Genomic DNA, 21,717 nt, shown 5'->3' with positions numbered 1-21,717 from the left:
AAGTGCTTTCTCATACACCACTGTGCAGTGTGTGGCGTATGAAGCTAAACAGACTAGAATAGAAGTGAATTCAAGAATCAAGGGTCCTCACCTGAGAACACTCTGATAAGGTGCCTCAGATATTTAAGGGACTGTTAGCTTGAGTGAATCAACAAATCTCAACTGTACCAATGGCGCATGGGGAAAGAGGCCGTTTCTCAGGAAGCTAGGCTCCAAATCATTAGAGCTCAATACCATAACCTTGAATTGCATCTGGAATGAAACAGGAAGCCATACAGAATATGGAATACTATTGTAACATGCTTCTGACTGCCAATTCCACTAGAGTAGTCGGACTACTGCACTTTGCGCTAGTTGGAGTCTCTAGGTGATCTCCAAGCACATCTGTGTGTACAGTGCATTACAGAATTCCATGTGGAGGTGATAAAACAAGGATAACTGCAGGAAGGCAAGCATCCCAATTGGTTACTGTCATTGCACCAAACTCAGATGGAAGAAAGGCACTTGGTCACTGGAGCCACCCTGGACTGTAGGAGAAATTGATCATCCAACAACAGCCCTAAACTGCATAACTTCTTGGCAAAGGAGGACAAACCTTTTCAGAGCAGCCTGGGCTATCCACAAGTCTCTCCAGTTATGGGGTAGATTAAAAGCAAAGTAGAATAGGCCAGCACGTAAGCCCCCTATTCTAAACACAGTTCAATCGTGTTTAGTTTTGGGGGGAGAGATTGGTAAGGAATATCCACATATTTTCTGGACTTATGGCCACAAATTACCTTAACTCATCATGTCTTGATCCCTCAACCAGCCACCATTTCCTCTGTTTGATCTGGAGTGAATGTTGGGTTTTGCACCAATTTTTTCCCAATAATTTAGACTTCTTAATACTGTGTAAAGCACTTGGCATCTTACCAATATGGGTTACTTCCACACTCCTGCAGTACGGTCTGTTTGACTCAAGGACCACACAAACATCCTTAGGAGAGAGGATTCCATAGAAATATAAAAAATATGTGCCTTCCTGTTTCTCCATAGTCGAACATATACGCTTTTCAATGATGGTGCTGCTGTTGATTCAATGTGACAGAGTTAGTTTCTTTTCAATCGTAATGAAAAAAAATTCTTAAATATTTTCCCTGTGATCTTTGAGGTCAGATTTTCAAGTTCCAAGCACATCTAGATCTACAGAGCAGAACACAAGCTCAATCCTGCAGGCACCTACTAAGCCCTTAGTGAAGTGGTTGCAATCAAGCATCATTTCTTTGAAAGGGATAATACACAATAGTAAGTAATTTTGTAATATTGGTTTGAACAATCGGGCCCTACAATGGGGCTTTTAAAATCCATTCTTTGTTGTTTATTTTAATACAGCTAATAAAGATAACGAAGAAAAGAAAGGTCTCTAACCTAGAGAGAACCATTATGAGATTATACAACAAAGTAGGTAAGAAGCAAACTTCTTCATTATTAAGGGCAAAGAATAGTATAACAAAGACAATTGTTAACTGGTTAAGGAGATTTACCTGTGTAGTTATGTAATAATAATGCTATTTTTGTTATTCACCCCCAGCGTGGGGTTCATTATCAAGTAAAATCATAAACTAATCTCCAGAATTATTCCCTTTTGGGATGAGAAAAGGGAGAAGCAGGAAAGAAAGAGGAGTGTTGAAAGAGGACCAAATTAAAACCTGAAAGGTAAGTAAAAGAGGAGAAGAGAGGAGACGACTGATAGGTCGGAGAGGGGTAAAGAGGGAAAAGAAAACGGAGGGAGAGGATGGGTTGAGGAGAATGGGAGGGGCTTAAGGCCTCAAGGGAACTGCAAAAACAAAAAGGTTGCATTAATGAGAAAGTTAATAGATTATTTCCATTTTTCCAAATTATATATCCATAAACTTATCTTTGTTGTTTCTATTGGAAAACTTGTTTTGTTCCACTGTCACCAGACTGAACAAGTGAGAGTACCATTCTTTCATAGTTGGCACACTGGGGACTTACTTCTGTCATTGTAGAATTAGACATTAAGCTATGATCAGAGTTCTACCCAACCAAAGTTTGTCAAAGGATTTCAATTTGCAAGATAGATTGGCCTGCCTTAAGATGGCATGGCCAGCCTGAAGTTCCATGTTGTTGGACTGAAAGAAATTGGCCTAAATATTTATCTCTGTCCAAAGAAGATGGATGACAGGGCAATCTCATACTATGTGGTAAAAGTTACAGCCTACTGCATTGCAGCACCAGCATTTGTCAGAGTTGGCTGCACTGGACCTGAAACATCTACATGGAGTCTAGTGCATCCTCCAAAGGATTTTCTGACAGATCAATCCTAATCCCAAATCCAGTGAGCAATGCTTTGTGGTGGAACTGATTTCCCTGGGTGTTGGTAAGGGAAATAGATAGCTCATGTTCCCATTGCTTTCTAATATTGCCACTGCTGATTGCCAACTTGCTTCATAGACAGAAATATAGACTGGCCAATGGCATAGGTAGGTAGTGTTACTTTTTCAGGAAGCCCTATGGGTTGGGGATCTGGTGCTGCGAAAGCAGGTAGGCCAAACTGGTGTTGGAGATCAGGTTTAAGTAGAAGCTGTTGCCATTCTTTCTTTGGCTCCAGCTGGGATTATTCCTAAAGGTGAGGAAAAAGCATGAAGGAATCATTTTTAGTTATGTGGTTTATGTTCAAAATCTCTTTGTTAATCCAATGAGGCAATAGAATGCATCTACAGGCAATTAAAATTTTGGCATTACCCCAAACTGAAGGAATGACATTTAAACTTAGAAGCAACCAGATACTACACTTTCTTAGAGGCCAAAATTGTGACAGATTTCTCCGTAAGATCTTCCTCTAAATACACCCATTGGTAGAATTTGCATAACTGTACATTAATATTTTTTGATTGGTGAGTATCCAGCCTGACTTGAGTGAACTGAGGGGATTTTAGCTTTTAGTGAGTTCACTCCAAGTCTATGCACTAATAATTTCCCAGCTTTATTGCCTGATTTCCAGTATGTCTGTTTTAATCTTAACAAAGCAAATTCAGCCTGAGCTGCAGTTATTTTATTGGTTTTGTACCTGAGATTAGTCCTCCTCGGAGTTTACCCGAAGATGATGAAATCAGCATAGCAGATGGTCTGCTTTCTTGAGATTTCCTCTGAAATTCATTAGCGTGGTATGACTTAGTTCTCTTTTTGTGGGAGGAGTAGGGTATTATTCTGCTTCTTAAGTATACTTTGAAACTACCCCACAAGATCACTTAGGAGACCAAGGTGTTCTCATTGGTTTCAAAGAAAAATTGTATTTCTTCCCTCAAAAAGTTTGTAAATTATGTGTCTACTAGTAAAGAGGAGTTTAACCACCATCTTCTGGCAGCCTGCAGCTTTTCAGGAGACGAGAGCTGCAATGGCAAAGGTGCATGATCAGAGATCATAATCACTTTTATTTCATTGTTAATAACACAGCTCACCAAGCCACTTGTTACCAAAAAATAATCAATCTGTGAATATGTGGAATGCAGAGGTGAGAAAAAGGTGTAGTCTCTACCTGTAGAGTGCTGCAGTCTCCATATATTCTGTACACCCGGTTCTTCTATCTGGGCATTAATGGTCTGCATAGCAGAGAATTGGAATGGTTGGAGTCTGCTCAATCTGTCCAAAAGCAAGTCTAATGCTTTATTGAAGTCCCCTTCTATAATCAAATTTTTTACGGAGGAGTCAATTAATCTCAAAAATGATTGAGAAAGGAGGGATCATCTTTGTTGGAGGCATATAGGATTGTATGTAACATCAGAAATACAAACTTCAACAAGTAAGGGTGTTCTCTCAGTGTCTTTATCAGTTGGTAGGGTTTGTGGGTGCAGTTTTTTATTTTACAAGATTGACATCCCCAAGATCTGGTTGAGTAATTTCAAAAAAACGCCTTCACCAGTCCACACTTTCTAAAATCTTTTCAGCCTCAGACTCAGTGAGGTGTGTTTCCTGGAGTCGATATCAGCTTTCAACTTTCTTAAGCAAGACAATTATTTTCCTTTTTACCAAATCCTTTTATGTTTCAAGAAGCACTTTTAACTAAATTAGCCATAGGTACTCACCTAGGTAAGTATCCCAACAAACATCTTATGCCATACTCATTGAGACCAAAGGGTACAGGTAGGGTGAGGTCTCCAGTGTGAGGGGTATTTGGGGAGTTCATAAGGATTTCAGAAGGAAAAGAGAAGCTAGAGTGGCAAGAGGTTAAGTGGATAAGAAAGAGTTGAGAGGAGGTAGGACAAGGGGGCAGGGGATGTAAGAAAAGGCAAAGGTACGAGAAAGCAGTGCCCTTGAGTCAGGGTGGAATAAAAGATCAGGAAGTTAGAGAAGGGGAAGCCCAAACAACCACATCCCCTCTGCCCCAAGTTGAATGCAAAATACATCAATATTCTCAACTACCTTCCCCTGCAAAAGGGGAACATCTCAGAGTACATTTTAATAGGGTTTCTGGGCTAAAATCCACATATAACTATGCATTGGATGTTAGAGTCTAACGAGACAGACATCTGCTTGAGGATCCACTGGAATAATATGAGAGGTGGAAAGCAAGAAGAAACTACTCCACCATCTCTTCTAGACAAATGGGTCCAAAATCTCAGTGTACGACCTTCCAATGACTGGCTCTTTAAAGAGCCATAAGAATTGAAATATTTACCTCTTCCTTGGGTGTGTCACCAAATATCAACACCTGTAATTTAAACTGAATACATTACTGGTATGCTGTTCTTAAAAACACTATGAGTAAGACAAAGAGACAGCAACCCTCCCCACCCGCTCCCTTCCCCCAATAAATAAATAAATAAACAAATAAATAAATAAATAACCTATGAAAAAACAAACCATTATTTGAAATGGAGACAGGAGATTTGGCTTGATAAATGACCAATCCCAATTTGAACAGTTTGTTAGGCAAATCAGTCACCTCCAGTGTCTCAGTGAGAGGATACAATACAGTGACTGTCTCCGCTGGGTTCTTGCTCAGAGGGATTTGGTGTGTTGATCTGAGTATGTGAATGTCCAGTGGCTCAGCCTGGCTTTACATATGGGAAAGATGGAGGATATGAAGGGTGCAAAGCTGATGTGGGACCTTCTCCCAATCCTTTTGCTTCTGGTGACAACAACCCAGCAACACAAGGGTTAAATAGCAAAGGAAAATCGCATGGCCACATAAATTTGTCTGTTTAATTATATGGAGACAATATAGTTTTCTGCTTCTGCTGGTTTGGAGAAGCCAAGGAGTTGGCCAGCCTGCTCGATTTTAAAAATAGCTGGGAAGGCTATAAAATAGGTCAGTCCTTTCTCCTTGACCATCTTCCTTGACATATTGAACAGGGCTCTTTATTTAACTACAGCTCAGCTGTAGTTGGGAAATATTATTTTATGCCCATTACAACCCAGGTTTCCTTTTTCTCTGACTTTTTAAAGGCTGGATTATTGCACATTGTATATTAGGAATCTGAATATAAATCCCATGGGTTTGGCATTAGCTGAAGGTTTGGAGGCTAGGGAGTGGAGAGGTCTTTCTATGTTCAGCTTTGTATCAAGGTATAAGGAAAGAATCGAAGTAGGGTCTTAGACAGTAATTCTATTGGCCTGCACTTTTCCACTTCCAGAGGGAGCCTGACCACCTTCAAATTAGTTTTGCTGGACCAGTCCTCCAGATCACTGATTCCATATTGTAGCTTTTGGATCAGACATTGTTGCTCTAGTGATCCTAACAGAGTCCATATTGTCTTCTAAGATACATATTCTAGTTCTTCCTCCTTGTTCCTGGAGGTTAGTCTCTGCAAACTGACTTAATGTGCTGCAGTCGTGGCTTTAATTTCAGGATTAATTTAATGCTCCGGTAGGTTCTGCCCTTTAGATGTCTCCTTTAGCCTTTTATAGACTTGATCTAGGCCTACTGGGGACCCTCTTCCTGGGCCATGCTGCCCTGCACAGGCTGTTAAGAGAGCCTCTGTTTCTTTGCTATTTGTGGGGAGTTTGGAGAGGGAAAGGTGTGTGTGTGTGTCAAAATTGGATCAATTTGCTGCTTTGATGTTAAACAACAAGATTAACCATCCAGAGACAAAAACAGTGGCCTTAATATAGTGGATGTTGTTGGATTTTACTGTGGTTGAGCAGGAACTCTAGATCTAGGCAGCTATTTTCCCCTGCTGGCTCCCAGAATCTCACACTGATATCTCTTATTAAGGGCCAGATTTTGTTACATAAGAATGACCATACTGAGTCAGACCAAATGTCCATCGAGCCCAGTATCCTGTCTTCTGACAGTGGCCAATGCCAGGTGCCCCAGAGGGAATGAACAGAACAGGTAATCATCAAATGATCCATCCCCTGTCACCCATTCCCAGCTTCTTGCAAACAGAGGCTAGGGATACCATCCCTGCCCTTCCTGGCTAAAAGCCATTGATGGACCTATCCTCCACGAATTTATCTAGTTCTTTTTTGAACCCTGTTGTAGTTTTAGCCTTCACAACATCCTCTGGCAAGGAGTTCCACAGGTTCACTGTGTGTTGTGTGAAAAAATATTTTCTTTTGTTTGTTTTAAACCTGCTGCTTACCTTTATTTATATGAACTTCAGTGAGACTCCTTGTGGAATAAGGTACTATGTCATGTAAATAATGAGATCACAATATGGCCATTGTTTTTAATTCTGGTTCCATGGGTATACTGATCAAGTGGTCACGTCTGTGAAATCACATTAGGAGCTATGGGGCTGTGTAAGGAAAACCGAGGAGAGATTGTATCGTTTAATTTGAGATGTTTGTATTAAAATAACTTTGTTTTTTAAAAATACATTTTATCTCAATTTAAAAATACACTTCAGATGAGCCTTGTTGTGGCTGATCCAATTTAAGTCAATGACAAACCTTCCCACTGATGGCAGCAGAAGTAGAATCACCATGTTAATTAAATGATAATAAATGAGGGGAAAAGTTACATGGCACTGTTTCACTTCAACATGCTCCTCTATCCATGACAACCACAGCTGACATGACCACAATTTAAAACCAACAATTTAAGATCAATACATTTATAACAACAGAGGAGAAGAAAGGAAACAGAGAATCACTGATTTCTGTCAGAAGCTGGCTACGATCACACTTTTTAAAACCACAGCTAATTATCTGTGCAGTTCACAGCTCAACCAAATCATAGAATGCAGGGATGTATTACAAGTGGAAAATGAGCACAGACTGGAGATTTTAAAGGATGGACATAGATGAAATAATGTGTGGAAGACAGAAGAACAGTGGAGGAAGGGAGGATTGATATGATATATCACAATGAAAATGCACTGCATAAAATAGGAAGTTTAGGCCAGGATATTGAAACTTGGAAAAAATATGTCACAGAGAGTGGATGCCCATGCACCAGTGACTGGTCAGCTGCCTCCTGATTGGGTTTTAAAAGGGGGCACCTGGGTCAGAAGATGGCTGTCTGACACCAGAGACAGAGCAACAGGAGATCTGAACTCTCCTAGAATATCAGAGTTGGAAGGGACCTAGTTAATGCTGCTCAAAGCAGGACCAATCCCTAGATGCATTTTTGCCCCAGATCCCTAAATGGCACCCTCAAGCATTAGAGCTCACCACCTAGGGTTTAGTAGGCCAATGCTCAAACCACTGAGCTATCCCTCCCCACTAACTCTAAGGCTAGCTAGAGCAGAATTAGGGATGAGAACTGAGCTGAGACTCAAAACTGGAGACACCTGACAAGGAGAAGGCCTGGACAGTGGCCCTAGGCAAAAGGAGAAGATCCTGCTTGGTCAGGAGAAGCAATAGGGTGGATCCTGGAGGGATGTGCCATGAGCAAGGCTCGGACTCAGACCGGGAGGCCTAGGGGGAGCATGCAGGGTAAAAGCCTGAGTAGAGGGACTTGGGAGGAGGCCCAGAACAAGGGGTCAGTTCTTAAAAGTTGTTCCCTGAATAGGGTTGGACTCACAGGCAGGAAGGTCTCAGGAGATACAAAAACTTGAGACATCCAAGATGATCCTGAGCCCATAAAACTGGACCGCTGGAGGTGTGTGCTGAGCACCGTGACAGATTGCCTGGGACAGCTATGTCAGAAAAGGGACTATGCTGGGAAAGCCCGAGTTGGTGGCAACCCTATGTGGAACTCTGCGGAGATCTCTTGTAGGGGGCTGTGGTAACAGCTAGGAGAGTGGTCACTCTTTGGCAGTAAGGCCTGGTCAGTGAGGCCCTGGCTTAGGGCAAAAGAAACAGGGAACACAGTGCTGCCATAGAGTCTTGGGTGAGGGACCTGGAGGTGCTGTCCCTGAAGAGGGGACTGGAAAAACTGTTGTATGTTTACTGTGGTTTTAATGGAAATGGTTTTACTACAAGGGTTTTGGGGGGAATTACTGCACTGGTGGCTGTCAATAGGTATGCTCAGAGGTGGGCTTTCTATTGGACATTGAGAGACTCTGTTCATGAGCAGAAGAAAGGGGAAACTGAGGCAGGGTATATGCCTGTCATACAACTGATGATAACGATGGTTATGAAAAAAAGCTTCCCTAATTTAACAAATGACATCCTGATAATGAGCAATTAGTGTGAAATACCCTTGATCTGTGGACAAAAATGCTATTTTTCAAAAGGTGAGCCAGGAATGTGATGCTGCACTCCATATGCTTTATGAAAATAAGCTTGGAATGTGAATATGGAATATGCTTTATGCAAAAGGTCTCTTGTAAGGTATCATTGCAAAGCTTATAATCTACTGAGTATGGTCATCCTATTTGTATGAATGTATCATTCTTGTATCTGAAGCTAGAAATATGAAGTATTATTCTAAAGTCCTATTGTAATTATGCAAAGTGTGAGCCATTAATGGTGGTTTAGAATCTTGATGGCTCCCATTTACCAGAACAACTGGTTGTAAATGGCCCTGTTTACTTGTAACCCTTCCTGTGTTCATCTGAGTCAGGCCAGAAAGAATGGAGGCTTGGGGTCTCACAGGACATGTGACCATGTCACCTGGTACTGGGATTCATCTTAAACCTGGTGCTTTTCTATTTAGAAGAAAGGGTGAAAACCCAAAGTGAGACAAAGGAGTCCCACCTTGTGCCAAATATATAAAAGGGGGTGGAACAAAACAAAGCAGTTGCCAGTCATGAGAAATCCTCTAGTGACCACCTGAGCAGGAGCTAACAAGAACTGTACCGGGGAAAGGATTGGGCCCAGACTAAGAAGGAATCTAGTCTGTGAAAGAAACTTATTGGAACATCTCTGAGGGTGAGATTTACCTGTATTCAGTTTCTTAATGTATTAGGCTTAGACTTGCATGTTTTGTTTTATTTTCTTTGGTAACTTACTGTGGTCTGACTGTTATTACTTGAAACCACTTAAATTCTACTTTTATACTTAATAAAATCATTTTTGTTTATTAATTAACCCAGAGTAAATGATTAATACCTGGGGGAGCAAACAACTGTGCAGATATCTCTATCAGTGTTGTAGAAAGTGGACAATTTATGAGTTTACCCCGTTTAAGCTTTATACAGAGTAAAAAGGATTTATTTGAGGTTTGGATCCCATTGGGAACTGGGTATCTGGGTGCTGGAAAAAGGTGATTTGCTGAGCAGTTTTTGGTTAAAGTCTGCAGCTTTGGGGTTGTGGACCAGACCTGGGTCTGTGTTGCAGTAGGCTAGCATGTCTGGCTCAACAAGGCAGGGTTCTGGAGTCCCAAGCTGGCAGGCAAAACGGGCTCAGAGGTAATTCCAGCATGTCAGGTGACAGCCTCAAGGGGGTCTCTGTGACCAAACCCGTCACAAAGAGAAAGAACTTGATCAAGCTACAGTATGAGATACAGTTCTGAAGCTACAAAATAATTTGGCAAACCAACAGTCTGTTAGGTGTTGAAGGTCATGGCAGATGTCACTGGAAAATTATTTCCAGCAGACTCTTTGAAGTCATGCAGCATTAGTGATCATTATGTATGTAGGAAACAAGAAAATACAATGTACATTACTAAACTTTTCTTATTAATGAAATAAGTTAATGAACCTCCATTTTCTAAAATGATACTTTTTAATCTGATTATTTCCATGCATAGAAAACATCATGTGTGACAAAGTGGGACTGTTCTTAATGTTTCCTCTGAGTACTGTAAGGGTGCCTCTGTTTCCCCTATGAATTTCTTAAGTCTCTAGGTGGTGGAATAAGGGGATGTAATTGTTGCAGAGCAAAGGGTCAGTGTACATAAATGGCCGACACTCTGTCTCCTGGCAACTAATGGCCAGGGCCCTTCCCCCCTGCAAGGTGATAGCTAAAGGTGTTGGAGAACAAAGGAATCAGGTGACCTCCTGGCCCAGGAAAGAAACAAAGCAAAGGAGGAGGGGCTGGAGAGTCAGTTTGAAGCTAGCTGGGGATGAGGAGTGAAGCATAGACGTGGGTGTCTGGCTCACTGCCCCCCAAAATGGACCCGGCTGAGGGGTCCTGTTCTCTGTACCTACAAGCTCTGTTTTAGACAGTGTTTCTGTCATCTAATAAAAGTCTGTTTTATTGGCTGGCTAAGAGTCACGTCTGACTGCGAAGTGGGGGTGCAGGACCCTCTCGCTTCCCCAGGACCCTGCCTGGGTGGGCTTGCTGTGGGAAGTGCACGGTGGGGCAGAGGATGCTGAATGCTCCAAGGTCAGACCTAGGAAGGTGAAGCCGTGTGAGCTTCTTGCCCTGAAGACAGTTCGCTCACAGGGAGGAGACTTCACCAGAGTCCTGACTGGCTTCATAGGGATCAGTTCCAGAGCATCGCCTGGGGTCTCCGTGACACCATGTCTCAATTTTTAATTTCATTTGTCAGGAAAATAGAAAAATTCTAACAAATAAGAGAAAACAAGTAAAGCCACTATTAGAAGAATTGGATGCTGAAAAATCCCCTTCTTTTGCTGATTGTTACCATACTTTTAGTTTCGGGAAAAACAAGCCAAAGGATAAAGCAAAAGTAAACCACAGAACCAAATGTCTGACAAAGTCTGCCTCAGTGACAAAAACAGGGTTGAAAATATTGCTATGGCCCCATCACGAAGCAAAGTTCTCTGATTTCATTGATAACTGTGCACATTTTGTACAGAATATTTATTCTAGTGCATGTTTTCTGTGCATGGAGATGATTGGTTAATTTCTGTCTTGATTTAAATAATGGACACTTCCTCTTCACCCTCTTCTGTCTGTATAGCTGAATTTTACTAAGATACTCCCAATGAAGTCAGTGGCAATACTCCCATTCTGCATAATGACCAGGTAGACTCTGGCCCAGTGGGAGCAGGATCAGACCCAGTATGTACATTACAAAGTTATCGGCGTGTTTTGTACAAATTCCTTTCAGCTGATTAATTTTCTTATTTGGTGTTTGGATTCTGACTCACCAAACTCTTGATTTTTCCAGACTATTGTATTCAAAACCGGTACAAAACTCAGAATCAGAACTTTTCCCAGTTCTTCCATCCATGCTTTCCAACCTATGGCATATTGATTACTAGTATTCAGGAATTATTGTACTGTGATAGCTGACATAGTATGTAGCTTCTTACCATACTGTAAGGTTAACATTAGTATTGTTAAGGTCCAACTCCATAACGTTGCATGTTAGGGAGTGACAGTCTTCCTTAATTTCCAGCTGGCTGAAACACTCAATGTCCATGTTCTCTAATTCATCATCTAAGGAGAAATATACGGAATGTTAATGAAGCAAATGACTGTGTTTGTTTGAAATACAATTTAACAGTTTCATTATGAAACAGGCTCTTTTATTAGAAGTTATATAAAGGAGAAGAATCCAGTAGTCTAAGCACCACATTTCAGTTTTATAAAATCATAGAAAGGGTTTTTCTTTTTCTTTTTTTCTGGGCTTATTAAATGTCATCTTTCTGCACAAAGGGTGAATTCCATCCATTTTGACATTCATACTCAAGGACACACAGGGTAGTTAGTGTATCAATTATAAAATGACATCATTCAGGAGCTAATTTATTGGTTTAGAAATATGCCAGTCTTGGCTTTTATCATTAATCATAGTATAAAAGATGGAGTATTGATTGGATCTTGGAAGCCCTCTGTACATAGAACTCCCTTTGATGCATGCAATACACATACAGTGTGATGTTATAGTGTATAGTGTTAATTTGCATGAATTTGAGATGGCCATATTAGTCACAGGTCGCCAAATATTAATTGTAAGAACCATGTACAAACCTCAGACCAAGAGAAGAGTGGGAACTAATCCATTTTCAAAAACTGTCAGCATTTTCTAGAAATCATGATATTGTGATTTTGAAGGTATTATATCTCATAACATGTTAGGCATAGTAAGAAATGTGTATGGAGCACCAGTAACAAACCAGGATTCCCAGAATATAGCATCAATCTCTAGACATAAATCTTATATGGAAAATTAGCTTGACGCATCCTAGACTCCATTTTTCACACAATATCACCATCACTCAGTTTGGCAAGAATAAAAGTTACTGTTTGAGAAGTTTAGGACTGAAATAGAAGGGGAGTTTCTGGCCATGACTTAAAGCTTGTCTGGGCTGGGGCTATTTGTATCGGTGTTTCAAACTAAGCAAAGCACCTTATTACTCTGGTGCAGCACATCTACACTGGAGGCTACACCAGCATAATTACATTATTGTAGCTAAACAGGTACAAATAGCAGTTGTCTAGACAGGCCGCAAATTGTCTGAGAATATTCATAGATTACAAGGGACCATTGTAATCACTAGTCTGACCTCCTGTATATCCCAGGCCACAGAACTTCCTGAAAATAATGCCTGCATCAAATCTTTTAGAAAAACATCCAATTTTGATTGGTGATGAAGAATACACAATGACCCTTGGTAAATTGTTCCAATGGTTAATTACCCCCAGGCCTTAGTTCCAGTCTGAATTTGTCTAGCTTCAACTTCCAGCCACAGGATCGTGTTATACCTTTCTCTGCTAGACTGAAGAGCCCATTATAAAATATTTGTTCTCCATGTAGGTACTTATAGCCTGTGATTAAATGGCCTTCTAACTTGTTCTTTGTTAAGCTGAACAGATTGAGCTCCTTGAGTCTATCACTATCAGGCATGTTTTCTATTTCTTTAATCCTTTCTAATCCGTTAATCGTTCCTGTGGCTCTTCGCTGAACTCTCTATAATTTATCAACAGCCTTTCTTTGCAAAATAGCTCATGCCCCCCCAACTTATATGAAATGGAACTGATACTTGTGCTTTGCTGTCAGATTATTGACAAGAGCTAGAAAATTAAGGTAGAATTTTAGAGGTCTCATTTCAAATCCCCTTACACTGGCACATGTGGTTGAGCACTGTGGCACATTTTGACTGTGCTAGCTGTTTCTGTCAAATGTCATACCATCAGGCTTTCAGGGAAATCTCAGACTTTCTGTCATATAACACTGTTTCTTCAAAGTTTGCCTTGATGAGTCATAAAACAATTGCTGTTTGACTGGATGATGCATGTTTCATAGCCAAAGCTCTCACATGTCAGATCAGGGACAGCAAAATAAACAAACTTCTGAGAGAAATATTTCCATCCCAACTTCCACCCCAATTTCAGCAGAACTGATAATGAAGGGTTAGATTGTGAATGGCACCATGGCAGGTCCACCAGGGAAGAATGGAAAGTGCTTCCTCCCCTCAGCACCTCTGCACAGAAGCTAGCTGAAAAGTGGGTAAGAAGCAGTGGTACTGTTCTCTGTAATGGGCCCTGTGAGCATTAGCTGTCTGAAAGCCAGGCTGTATTAACTTCTGTTCCCTACTGCTTTCTGGGGATGAGAATGATGATATATGAAGCGTCATCCTTCTTGGTCCACCATCTTCTTTTAATATTTAGGGGAACTGAATGCTGGAGAAAGATGTAGGATTGATGCCTTTGGAGGAGGAAGTCCTCTTTTATCCACAGAACAGGTACAGCCGGGGCGCAGCTGTGCAAGCATCACTCCACTGCCCTGCCAATGTGCCTCAACTCTGAACTGGAGGGACATGAGGTATTATTCATGGTTATTTATATTACATTACTGCCCTAGAGACCTCAGTTTAAAGCCAGGGCCCCATTCTTCTAGACATGGTACACACATATCGTAAAAGACAGCTCCTGCTCCAAATCGCTTACAGACTAAATGCCAAGACCTCACAGGTGGATGAAAGAAACATGCAGACAGGAGGGGGATGGGACAGGACAAGGTAACAATACTAATAGGCTATTTTCTCATAGTTTAGCACTGCACCCAATTTGTAGGTGCAATTGGCCAATCAGTAGCAGTAATCACAATAATCATTCTCTATGTCCATTTCATTTTTAGCTCATTTGTAGCTAGAAGGAAGGATAGCTTGGTTTGAGCATTGGCCTATTAAACCCATGGTTGTGAGTTCAATCCTTGAGGGGGCTGTTTAGGGATGGAGACAAAAAAAATAGCTGGGGCTTGGTCCTGCTTTGAGCAGGGGGTTGAACTAGATGACCCCCTGAGATTCTATTCTATAGAAACTCCAAGGTTGCCATTTAGTGCCAATTGTAGTAGAAATATTTTTTGTTACATGGACACCTGGACCAAGACCATGACATTTATTTCACCTTGACTATTAAGAAGAGACAGCTTCCAATCAGTACTAGTCTAGAACTGGCTTTGGACTGGTTTAATAGAGGTGAAAGTCTATCACAATTCCTCTGAGCCATCTGGTCATATATAGATACTCATGTCCTATATGACCAGAGACTATGCAGCACGCTTAAGACTTCTGATACAATTACTTGACTTGAGTTATCTATAATTCTGGTTACATATGGGTAACATTAAAATTGTTGTGAATTATTATTACTACTGTTTATTACCTATATAGCGACATTGTTTTGCATGGTTGTTTATATATGTAAATAAAGGCCATGTCATAATACTTATAAATCTATGGATTGTATCACATCAACAAGTAAGACTCTCAAATAAGAATCCTCTTGACAGCTGCTACTTATATAGCAACATTGTTTTGCATGGTTGTTTATATATATAAATAAAGGCCATGTCATAATACGTATAAATCTATGGATTGTAACACATCAACAAGTAAGATTCTCAAATAAGAATCCTCTTGACAGCTGCTACAATTATCTGAAAAGTTGTATTTATTCAGTCCCCATAAGAATGGGACTCAAGTGGCAGACGTTGTAAATCAGAATCCATTCTGCTGTCTTAAAGAGCGAATATCGAAGGAAGATGAGCTTCTTTGTCTAGCATTTGAACTGTTGAATGTTTAAATAGTAAAGGGGTTCTTCAGATGTTAGACTAGGATTAAAGAAGGAGGGCAGATGACTTGCAATGTCTGGTACTAGGGTGACCAGACAGTAAGTGTGAAAAATCGGGGTGGGGGTGGGGGGTAATAGGAGCCTATACAAGAAAAAGACCCCAAAATCAGGACTGTCCCTATAAAATCGGGACATCTGGTCAACCCTATCTGGCACTGAATGCCTGCACTGTGAATGCAACTTTTTTGAGTCATTAAAAGTTTTTGTAAAAGTAAAATATGATCAGTTAAAATATTAGATTAGCAATTTGCATGATATGTGCTATTTAAAAGGAATTTTCATGTACCGTATTCTACAGCTTGAAATTAAATTTTGCTATCTGACAATCAACAATATACTTCTTTCCCTGTTGACTCCTGAACTTGCCAATCCTAACTCACATAAATAGCTTTTAATCATGGCCCCAGTGACCTCTACATGACTAATGATGTGAATAAGGTCTGTTTACATCAGTAAAAATTTGCAGGAGCATGACCCTTTCCCCCAGATAATAGGTAACTCAAACTTAACACCTAATCCTGATTTCATTTAAATCAGTGGGGAACTTTGACACTAATTTTAATAGGAGAAGAACTGGGCTCATAATCACTCACATTGTAAACCCTTTAAGGCAGTTGGCTCTTTTCCTTGTTTGTACAGTACACAACACAATGTGGCCCCAATCCTGATAGGGGACTTTGGCACCACCACAATATAAATACTTGCAGAGACTTATTTACATTCTTAACTTTGTGTACTGATGTTCATAGGACTACTCACAGTACATACCCTTGATAAATTGTATAGTCAATTGCTTGACTACACTTTGGTCCATTAAGAAATATATTCAAGAGACCAAACGACCAATATCAGTCAGGTATTGCTAAAAGCTAATATGAGAATGTACAGGAAGAAAGACTTGGTAGGATACCAGTTTCTGGGAAGCTGTCTTGTGCAGCATTGTTGAATTCACCTGACAGAGAAAGTGTGTTTCAGCTAGGAGTGTTTTTAGGATGACTTTACAAGTTACAAAACTCTTTACACATCACTAAAATCCAACCCACCAGTTTGTCCCAGCCCCTTAACTTGTTTTTCTGTGCCTTTCCTTATCTTTTTTTTTTTTGGATACTAGCATTCCAGGGACTGGTCCATGAAAGTACCTCCTCAGCTTATACTGTAGTAGAACATTAAAGTATTTTGCCTTTCACAAGTCCCTTATTTTCACATGCCAAAGCTGACTTCAGCTTTGCAAAGTGTTACGGGATGCTTAGCATAAGTGAACAGAATTATAAAAAGATATAGGTCAGTTTAGACCATGTAACTGCTAGAAATATAGATACAATATAATGTCATATTGATATTGTGGGCTTAATGCATATTAATGTGTGTCATATCAATAATATATATTGGTTAACAATAAAGTTAAGCACAGATGTAATGGCTGCAGGATCAGGACCTTAAATTGCCATGGTGTTGCTAGCTTCTGATTGAATATCTGCTGTATTTAGAAGTTATCTTAAATTAAAATAGTTCTGATGTGAGCTGACCCCATCCTACAAACACTTACCCTGTGAGCTGGGCCATTGAAGTCACTGGGACACATGACTAAGGGTTTTCAGGATCTGTTTCTGTTTTTAACCAGGGCCCGATCCTGTTCCCTTTGAAGTTGATGGCAAAGCGATTTTGACTGAAAGGGAGCAGGGTTAATAATATATGTTAGAGTTGAGTGGTCCCAGTGATTTCAGAGACACTGATTTCAATATATTGGTATTAATGTTGATGTTAATGGGACCACTCACCTGAATAAGGGATTGCAGGATCAGGTACTGATCAGTTGCAAATTATATAAATACAAGCAAATAGGGAAAAACACATCATAAGTAGGTTTAAGTTCTGTAAACCAGTTTGTTCTTTAAAGTCTTCTAATCAGTAAAACTGCCATGCACTTTGTTCTGGTATAATAAATATATAAGTCACTGCAGATGGGAAAAACAGAGGGAACTAATGGCGTTACATCTAAAAGTTAGCATCGATACACAGTAATTACCTCACCATTAAAAACAGAACCCATACTGCTACTCATCTAATAACAAAATTCTAGGAACTTAAATGACTGGTAATTGAGAGAGACTAGTCTTACGTCAGTAGTCCTTATCTGCACTGTCTCACTGACTTTAATAGGACTACTCATATGAGTGAGGATTATTCATGTGAGTAAAGGTTTTCAGGATCGGGTCCTAGGCAGTTTAAAGAATCTGAGTCTCAAGTTGTGTGTCAGACAATAATCTCATTGATGGCAATGGGAAATTTTCCTGAATGTAGTGCAGAACTAGGTACAGAATGTCTAAATTGAATGGAGTATTTACAAATTTGGTTAGTTCTGCTGCAAAATACTTTTAACTGTCAAAGCAAAATAATTCAGGTTGTTGAACTAAGGTCATTACTATTGTAATGCCCCGATGTAATTCTAGTGCCTTTATGATAAACACACATCAGTGATGTGCTGCAGGTAGCTCCTATAAGCTCCTTATTTAAATGATGCCCCCTCACCCCACCTCGCCAAAACGGGGGACTAGACAACATCCCTTGCATCATAGGGCCACTCCCTGTTTGAGATAACTTATCTCTGGGGCTCAAAATAATCTTCTGAATAGGAAACTTTTTGCCTGTAGGGGGGAGCAGACTGGATTGTTTCTGGCACTTTAAAACATTTTTCCCTAAGAGGATTGTGAGAGCAGAATCAGTGTCTTATCCTTTTCATATGGCACTTTCATGTATTTGCAAAACATAATGGAATGAACTAATTCTTTACTTACCAGCCTTAAACAATCGTAATTCTTATACAAAAGCTAACCATAATGAGAGAGACTAAGTAGGCCCTATCCTGCATTCCTTGTGCATCCTACTCTTTCACTGGTTTTAATAGGAGTTTGAGGTGCAGAAGGATGCAAGACCAGGCATAAGTATCGATAGATATCTGTGTAAATAATCCACCAGAATCACACAAATCCCATGCATACAGAATATGAAAGAGGCAAAGGTAACAGCTAAAATGTTAACCCATTCTGTTTAACGGCTGCAGCTGCATGTTGTAGAAGTTTGAGAATCTCATTAAAAATCACATTTTCAAATTTATTCTTGATCTTGCAGGCAAACGTGAAATGACTCACCAGACTCATCTTCTGAGGTAGAACCACTTTCTCCAGAAGTGGTATGAAGAAGAAAAAAGAGTAAAATGACAAATGCTGTGCTGGTCCGTGTCATTCTGAGCATATTTGGTGTGTGCGTGCCTGTGTGTGAGAGAGGAGTTGACTCTGTTGCTTTATACCCAGGGTGAAGTGTGAACCCACTGCTCTGATAAAGCAACCGCAGGCAGGGGGAAGTGTAAACACACTGAAAAGGATGACAAGCAGAGCGAGCCAGGAAGTGAAAATACTTGTGGAACTTTTATTTTGAAAATGCCTCCCACTTCCAAACTAAGGGCTTAATCCAAAACTCATTGAAGTCAGTAAACAGACTCTCACTGACTTCAGTGTGATTTGGATCAGGCCCTAAAGGCCCAATCCGGTTCCTACTGACATCAATTGGATTTTTTCTAGTGATTTTGGCGAGAGCAAGATAGGGCCCTTTTGTGAGATGGCTTATGGTTCAGGGAGACCAGACACACCACAGAGCTAGGGGCTAAATTCTGCCCTCAGTTACAGTGTGAATACGTGGTTGCCCAGGAGGGAGAATTTGTAAAGCATTGTGAGATCTCCCAGACTCAAAGTGATAGTTAAGAGCTATACATTATTATTAATAAATATAAATATGTATTATTTGCTAAACACCAACAGCTTGCTTGATGCTGCACAAAACAAAAATAAAGACAGTTGCTGCTCCAAGGAGACTGCAATCTGAAGGGTCAGTCCTGCAAACCCTTACTTGTGTGATTGGTCTGTAAGCAATCTGGAACTTCTCGCAGTTTTCAGGATCAGAACTTAAAAGACAGACGCAAAGCAAGCAAGCTGCAGAGACATACCGAAGAGGTGTTAAATATTTCCTCCCTCTCTTTTTGTGTCTCCAACTCCTCCACACCAACACACACCAAAATAATTCAGGGGCAGACTAGTCATTGACTAATAATGTTTTTGAGCCTCTGTGACGCCCTGCTTCCTTTCCGTGAACCACCACCACACAAATCTATTAAGTGACTGTTAATCTGGTACTGTTGCTGCCACCATCCAGTATATATTCACTCCTTGTCTCTTCTAGACATTTAGAGTTAAACAGTTTTAGCCTTTTATCTCCAAGAACTGGAAAACCCAGAGCAACATTGTTGCATGGGGTAATTATTATGTAGCATCACTTTAAGAAGTGGCAGTCAAGAGTCTAAATAACTTAGTAGCCTGTATCAGGCCTAGGCACAGAGCTCATGAAAATGACAGGTCTTACTTATTATGCTAAGAATAAATATAATCTAACATAGAAGCATTAAAGAAATAGTTTTATACACTGAAACCTCTCATCTTACTCTATGTTAGTTAAGAAGCTCAAGTTAAACTATTTACAAATATACACACACAATGTGCCATGACCTGTCTGTATCTGATGTCACTTCTCAGTGTCAGCCCATGATGCTGGGTTATTGGGATGGCCGTGGGAGTCCCTCACTTTTGCTGAGGACTCTCTCCCCTCCAGAGCCCATCACAATCTAAGAGGAGAGGAACTGCTGGGGTTCAGGACACCATGCTGAGCTCTCTTCAGGTTTTCCATCCTCAGGGCTCTACTAACCCTTCTTCAGTCAGCCCCCCTCTCCAGGCAAGGCTAGCCAGCCATTCTGTCTGACCCTCCAACTCCCATTCCCAGATCTCCCTCCTTGAGATCCTCCTTCCAATTGTCACTTTGGCAAACCCCCAAGAGTCTCCACCCTGTTTGGTGATGTCACCAGCCTCAGCAGTTCACTCATGGTGGAATTTTTACAACAAAGCTATTATTCCAGGTCGTCCTTTGGGTTTCCATGGGGCTGATCTAAAGCCCACTGAAGTCAGATGGTCTTTGGATCAAGCAACCTTGAATTATGCAATCTCCCCTCTTCAGGTCCCTTGGATGAGATAACCTCTTATATCTCTAACCCCAGCTCTACCTGCAGCCCAGGTCCAGGGTGTTTTGTCTTAGGAAACATTGTGTAAAGATTCCAGAATCTGGCCCAACAATAGGCACAAAATTAGAAGAATATGAACCTCTTCACTAATACCAATTTTTGCTGCATTTCCAGATGCAACTATTAAAGCCTCAGACCTCACATATGAATTGTATTCTGATCATGAATCACACAAAAATGACACCATCTCTCTTTAAATTCTTGTTTATCATTTAAGTGGACTATCACTTTGATCATCTCTCTCTTTCTCCAGCAAAGCAAACTGAAAGAAAAAGGCTTTTTAGGCATAATATTTTGGTTGAGCCTGTGCAATCTTCTTATCAGAACAATGTTGTTCAGGGGATTTCCAGTCTGTCACAGTTGTATTTTCTCTAGGTGGGAAAGCCGGGGACCACAAAGAAAAGAAAAAGAAGTATAAAGAAATAAACCAAACATCTATTTTGTTTCACTTTCTGAGCTTTGATTCAAAAGCCATCTGCTCTGGGACTTTGTCTCTCTTCACTAAGGCTCTGATTCACCAAAACATTTAGGCAACTACCTAAGTCCATCCCTATTCAATATGTACTAAGCATCTGCCTAAGTCCCACTAAGTAAAGCTTCAAGATAAAAGTTAAAAACTCTTTAAGAAAAAGGAACATTTGTCTTTTTGAGACAAACTTAAGTCCTGGGTCTTTGAGTCCTAAAAGGTGGAAGGAAAATGTGGGGGAATTCATGCAGTTCTGAGCTGGTTTGGGGTAACACTGTGGAGTAAACTTTCCTGGGCAGGAAACTTGTGGTGCTGGGAACTGTACCTTTAAGTGATTTAAGATCCCAGACAGGAAGTCTGGGAAAGGGGTGCTACAGAAGCCCATCCTCTGTTATGTAGGGGCAGCTGGCAACTGTGTCACTGAATAAAGCCTATTGCTTTCAAGAACCTTTGTTCCAAAGTGATTCTGAACACCATAGAGCTAGCTAATCTTCACATGTGTTTATACAGTCCCTAGCAAAATCCTGATTGGGACTAGGATTATTATCAGTAACAGTAATTAATAATGGTCTTTGATAAGCAGGCGTAAGCTATACAAAAAGGATTCAGTCAGACCATAGAATTACATATATGCAGAATTTCTTTTTCTTGAACTCTCTTGACTGGCTAAAGAAAAAATGCAGCATGGTGAAGGAGTTGAAATAATTTAAAAAAGCTTTGCAGAATATATATTTTTCTCATTTCTTGAAAATTTCTTGTCGGCCAACTGTGTGTGCTCATATGTGCATGTGCACATGCTCAGCGT

General features: G+C 40.5%; 1 protein-coding gene across 1 annotated transcript in view; it reads right to left on the bottom strand.

Annotated features, from left to right (window-relative positions):
* IL7R (interleukin 7 receptor) overlaps nt 1-18,661 on the bottom strand; it is a 33,484-nt gene extending 14,823 nt beyond the window's left edge. The window contains exons 1-3 of the mRNA XM_050943818.1: nt 18,474-18,661; nt 11,559-11,685; nt 913-1,067 (exon numbers count right to left, since the gene is read on the bottom strand). Coding sequence (XP_050799775.1) covers nt 913-1,067; nt 11,559-11,685; nt 18,474-18,576 — 385 coding nt within the window. The 5' untranslated portion in view covers nt 18,577-18,661. The remainder of the gene's footprint in view (nt 1-912; nt 1,068-11,558; nt 11,686-18,473) is intronic.
* Between the last annotated feature and the right edge of the window lie 3,056 nt (nt 18,662-21,717).

The sequence above is a fragment of the Gopherus flavomarginatus genome, chromosome 3, assembly GCF_025201925.1.
Source record: "Gopherus flavomarginatus isolate rGopFla2 chromosome 3, rGopFla2.mat.asm, whole genome shotgun sequence".
Taxonomy (NCBI): Eukaryota; Metazoa; Chordata; order Testudines; family Testudinidae; genus Gopherus; species Gopherus flavomarginatus.
The sequence above is the reverse complement of the archived record's forward strand: the minus strand, read 5'-3'. Positions and strand labels throughout refer to the sequence as shown.